The sequence below is a fragment of the Pituophis catenifer genome, unplaced genomic scaffold (genome assembly GCF_029215685.1).
Source record: "Pituophis catenifer annectens isolate HBS135680 unplaced genomic scaffold, rPitCat1.0.hap2 SCAF_2, whole genome shotgun sequence".
NCBI classification, from domain to species: Eukaryota; Metazoa; Chordata; class Lepidosauria; order Squamata; family Colubridae; genus Pituophis; species Pituophis catenifer.
In genome coordinates this window covers 171,341,700-171,347,699 of record NW_027256882.1, presented here as the reverse complement: position 1 = coordinate 171,347,699, position 6,000 = coordinate 171,341,700, and the positions used below count along the sequence as shown (strand labels likewise).

Below are 6,000 nucleotides of genomic sequence, written 5' to 3'. Positions count from 1 at the left end.
GACGTGTCCTGGCATTTCCGCATCTAGTTTTCAGATGAAATTGAGAGTAAGAATGGCAGGTTGCAGCTGGACACATTCTGATTTCTAAAGGTACAACATTTCAAAGAGAAAGTGAGCAAGAGATTCGCTTTTTGGGAAAGGTGAGGCAACCTTCTTCAGAATTAATGTCACATTCTAGAAACACTTTTGTTCAATAACCTTTTGGGGAAACTCTGTAAAGAACCATTTCCTCTCTTTTTCGAGGAAACATATTTTTTTCTCTACAGAAAATGCAAGGCTTGCTTTTGAACTGGGATTGTATTTCACAAAACTGTCAAGCCGGACATTTTAATGGAAACCATCATGTTCGTCTTCTTTTAATGCTGAGAGATTGAGGACATCTGTTCCTTGAACTGTTTAGATCGCTGCCCTCCTGAACTTCACTTGAACGATGAAAATTTTTCAGCTGCCCTTAACGGACTCTGACTTGTCAGAGGAATTGTTAGATTTTTATAAAAGTACAGGAATATTTTTCTGGAAACTGAGAATAATGCACCAAGGAAAAGCATAAAGACCTGGAGGCTTGAGAAATAATTGGGTTCATGTGCTGCATTAGATTCTGGAGCTGGTAGATTATCCTGGTAAAGAACAGAATACAGAATTTGTAGCACTGAGGAACAAAAGTGGGGAATATAATCTCTAACCGGGGTCCGAGGATGGATCCCAATGACTTCAGGTACCCTTGCAATGGCAAGCAATCAGCACTGGATATTCAATCCTTAGCCAATAATCCAGAACTCCTGAGTGATATTTGGGTCACTGCAGAAGGCCTGGGTGGTAGTAAGTTCTGCTCTAACAGGCTCCTTCAAGTCACCAAGAATCTACGAGACATAGATAAAAAATTCCAGTGTTTCCGGGAACTTTTACAGCAAGATGGTAAGTACTGGAATTTTTTTATTTGCTGGTGTGTATTTTGTCAATTTCATCTTCTGCATTACTTATAATTAAGCAAGTTTATTTAGCCGCCCAACTCATACACAGTGGCTCTGGGCGGGGTGCAATATTAAAAATCTACAACTAAAAATGCACATGGTGGCAACAGCAAAATCAGACAAGCCATTTAATTGGCTCTAAATGGAGTCTCCAAGCTTGCAGACAAAATCATGGCTTCAAGGCCTTTTAGAGAAGAAACAAACTGAGGCCAATCTTATCACTGAGGGAAAGATTTCTATTATTCTATTATTTATTAAACAAATTTAATTAAACATCCTCTAGGACAGGGGTGTCAAACTCAAGGTCCAGGGCCCGGATCCAGCCCGCAGGGTGCAGAGTTCGGGAGCCCATTTTTGCTGGCAGAGTGCTTGGGCCTCAACAGGCACCCCCAACACAAGTGATGTCAAGCTGGCCATGCCCACCTTGGCCAGCCGCCACCCCCCCCTCCCACTTCCGAGGTGAAGCACAACCCTGATGCCGTCAATGAAATCAAGTTTGACACCCTTGCTCTAGGAGATCAGAGGAGACTATTACCCATGAAAACCCTGATGTAGGATGCCAGTTTAATCACTTATTTCAAATTCTGTATTTTGTTTGAACCATTGGTCTTTCTCTCTCTCCCTCTCCCTCTCTCTCTCCCTCCCTCCCTCCATCTCTCTCTCTCTTATATATCTGAATGCAAATTGTAAATCTTTTAATCTTGCAACTTTCTGAGAGGTGGTGGATAACTTAAGTCCCATTGCCTGAGTAGATTGTTTACATAAAATTGCAAAAAAGCTTGTACATTATTATTCCCCAAAATTAGCAGTGTACTACCACCCTTGTAAGCAATTTATGTTTTAGTATAATATAATATTAACTCAGAAGCTTTAATATATTTGTTAAAATGCGGGAAAGATGTCGATTTAGGAGTCATTTGTCTGTAATTACATGTAATTAATTGTTTTACATATATAGCTGGCCCCATCCTGTTTCTGGGCTAAATAAAGACTCTTAAATTATCCCATTAAAACCAAATGAGGTTAAGAGGTGAACACTTATTGACCACAAGCCGAATGAAATCCATGGGCTTAAATGTGCTTAATTTTGTATTGGCTGTAGCCAATTAATTTTAAAACTCCAATTGCACTATTCTCTAAATTACTAGTCTATGAATGCAACAATAATACCCTTTCATATTTTTACAGATTTTTATATTTCAGATATTTTTGTATCTCTGTAATAAACAAAAATATTGTGAAGATTTTTCTGACCTTGCTTTTTTTCTTCTTCCCCCTTCCTAAAGTAGTGCTTCTCTCCCTCTCCCCCTCTCTCTCTCTTTCTCTCAATTGTTTTCCAAGGCATTTTGGAGGGATTTTTGGCTAAAAGGTGGGATAAAGGTGGATTGATGCAGAATTCTGTATCTCCTCTGAAAATTTAAAGTTGATGTGGAGGGCAGTGTGGATCTGTAATACAATAGTTGTATGGTATTAATCAGTAAGTTGTTGCACAATTCTGCATAGAACTGCTCACTTTAACAAAGCAGTATAATTAGGGGCATCCAAAATTACATGGCAGCTACAGAAAGTTAAACCTTTAATCGAATGGTTGAAATACCCACATGTTTATGAGCCATCTTAAATCTGATCCTTAATTTGCCATTTGTAGTTCATCTTTGGGCTGTTTCAGCAAGTCCTCATGGTGCTTCCAGGTTTTTCAAATCAGTCAAGGTTCCCACAAGATGGTAGACTTCAGATATGTTATTCTTGAGGTTACGGACAATATGGAATGGAATGGAGTGGAATATTCTTTATTGGCCAAGTGTGATTGGACACCCAAGGAATTTGTCTCTGGCGCATAAGCTCCCAGTATATATATATATATAAGCAACAAAGTGATAAATCATAAATCATAAGATACACTCATAAATCATAAAATACTATCAGCAAGGTGATACTCATAAGATACCAGTAACAGCTATGGGGTGCCATGTTATAAATAGCTGTGATATAATCCTATCATTCCTTGAGGGAACAGAGGAGCTACACTATTTGCAATCTATGTTGGCATTTCCTTGATTTTTCCCTCATGGAAATACTGTTTTCATATAAAAGAGAATTATTTTTCTTTTTTTTTCTTTTTTGACAGAATAATATGAATTCTTTACTAGCAGTTGGTTTACATATCAAAGAATAAGAGGCACCAGTTCTAATTGGTGAGGCCCAAGCAGACATGGTTTTAGGTTTATATGGGATGAGTAGTTGACTTCTCCCCAGTCATTAGATTATTGCAGCTAGGACTGGCAATCTAGACTTGTTGACTTTCCCTTTACATACACACATAAGGAAGTGTGAACATAAAAAGGTGTGGAGCAGCTGCCTGTTTTTTTCCCCCTTAATTATACATTCTCATTCACAACCTTGCCCGTCTGTTGAGTTAGTTCTATAATAGGCAAGGAGCCACACACCTCCAACCACTATTTATTTATCTTATTTTATCCCACCTTTAATACTTTTATTAATTATTATAAAGTTATTATTTCATAACACAAGGCAGTGAAGATACCTGATACTCCTTCCTCTTCCTGTCATCCCCACAACAATAATTACAAGCCTCTAGTAGCAGATAAAGCCACAAGTATCGAAAGGTGGAGATGGAGGGTGGAGTAAGTGTACAGTAGCAACTTCCATTAAGGGACGAGTTTCTACCTGGCCTTAAGGACTTGAAGGCTCCATACTGAAGCCTTCAAGTCCTTGTTTTTCATGATAAATAGGCTGGAAATCAGTTTAACAAATCCTTTTCTGGATTTCAACCCCTCTGTTTTAGTCACAATGATAGCAATAGCACTTAGACTTATACATCACTCCATGACCGAAGAATCTTCCCAAAGCATGTTTATCAGGGGTCCAACTTCCTTGGTTTGCTAAATAATTGAACAAAAAGAAACTTTGTTTTGCCATTTTTCCTGTCCCTTGGACCCTGCCTATAATAGTACTGCTACAAAGCAGGAGTTTCAGACATCAGCATCATAATGTTAGAAGAGTCACATTCTCAAAATGGCCACCATGGCTGGATGCTTATTTTACAACATAAAATAAAAGGTTGTAAAAGGTTGTTTCAGGCAGAGAGCCAGAATTTTTTTTTTAAAAAAAAACTCTCTTTGGTAGAATGGTAAACTAGGGAAGTTAAATATCATAATTTCCCAAGACTAAATGAGGATACAGATGAGGGCTGAAACACATATAAACCCAGCACAAAACTGCACTTGGCACGACAGTTTTCTGCTTTAGCTAAAAGCCATTTCTTTCTGCTAATGCTAAAGGAGAAGCAACTTCATCCTGCAGCTTGCCTAATGGCCAGGAGCTTTTTGAGTTTTGTAGATTGCTCTGAGACTGAAAAAAAATCATGAATGAGGCCTCTTATTTGCATAAATATAAAGCATGTGAGAAAGGATCACCAGATGGCGCCCAGGAACCAAGAACTGCTCCTGATCAGATTTTTTTTCAGCATCTCCCCTAAACTATATTTACATCCAGTCTGTTCTTACCTTCTGATCCAATGATCTAATAACCCATCTCTTTTTAATTGGCAATGTAAACTGCACAGTAGTATTTTAAATAACAACAAAAATGAACTTTCATAGTACATTATTTCACTGACAGTTTAGTTTTAATCCTAACAAATGTCAAGAAGAAGCTAAGTTAAAGAACCAGGAGGAAAATAAGTATTTCTTCAGTGGTTCTGTCAAAAATAGTTAGTGATAATGCAAAAAATGGATCCAGTGAAAATTATGTGAAATGGCATATCAGCAAGTATTATTTATATGTGCAATACAATATGTGTAAAACACAAATACAGACAATACAGGATATTGTTCATCCTTCATTACAAAATAAGATAGTATCTTAAATCAGGGAGAGATAAATTGGTGCTCTCCAGAAGCTTTCCATTAAAACCATCAATCTTTTGACAAGCGGAAACTGATGGATACTGAAGTCCAAGAATCCAGAAGTTACGAAGTTATCAATCCTTGCCTTAAATGGTAGAAGTTCAGATCCATATATTGTGATATAATTTCATTAGGCGTAAAGCAATTTATTTAGAAGACATGAGGTGAACAATTCCACATTTTAAGCTGTACTTGGGCACTTAATTGTAATACAAAATTATATTATAATTTAGATGGCAAAGTGGTGTTAAATACTTCACTAGACATATTATTCCCTGTCAGAAATAACCAGATACCATTTTCATTCAGTGTATCTCCCAACAAGGCTTCAAACATGGCCTGGCAGGAGATAAATTGGCTTTAACCAGACAAAGCACAAGTAAATATCTGTAGGAATCAGTGGAGGTTCCACTCTTCCAACTTGATAATTTCCTTCTACAAATTCATCTTTCAATGCTTCCTTATGTTGTCTTGGCAAACACATAATTAGAAATGAGCATTTGTTACGATAATGTGTTGTTTTAAACACATTCATAGGATCTGAGGCACAGAACACAATATTCTATCTACTCTCATCCCAAAAAATAGTGGCTTGAGAATTGCAAGAAATAATGTATACACACTCTGCCAAATTATTAATATTCTATATTGTTATTATTGACAGTCATTTAGATATAGTGTCTGGAGCACTAGGCTAGAAACCAAGAGATTATAAATTCTAATTCTGCCTTAAGCACAAAGTCAATGGACTGACCTACATTTTCAGCCCTAGGAAGAAGCTAAGGGCCAACCACTTCTGAAAATGTAGCCAAGGAAACTGCTGGGACCAGTCCAGGCAGTTACAGGCGTCAACAGTGACTCAAAGGCACAAAATAAAAGTGATGGTGATTTAATCATTATTATGATTATTATTATAGGAGGCATGCTTTCAGGCCCTGCTGAAATTAAATTGGCTGAATTGCTCCAGTCTGTCTCCTGCTTTCTCAGCAAGTATCCAGTTTTAAATGCTTGCACCATCCAAGCAGACATAGCCTCTCTTATCACATGTGTGAATGGTAAGTTTCTAAGCTCAGATTCTTTCAGAGCTTCATTAACAATAA

At 37.5% G+C, this 6,000-nt stretch overlaps 1 protein-coding gene across 1 annotated transcript in view; it reads left to right on the top strand.

Annotated features, from left to right (window-relative positions):
• Window positions 1–695: 695 nt before the first annotated feature.
• GMIP (GEM interacting protein) overlaps window positions 696–6,000 on the top strand; it is a 78,485-nt gene continuing 73,180 nt past the window's right edge. Inside the window, exons 1-2 of the mRNA XM_070935037.1 lie at window positions 696–915; window positions 5,818–5,955. Of these exons, the coding sequence (XP_070791138.1) occupies window positions 696–915; window positions 5,818–5,955 (358 nt within the window). The remainder of the gene's footprint in view (window positions 916–5,817; window positions 5,956–6,000) is intronic.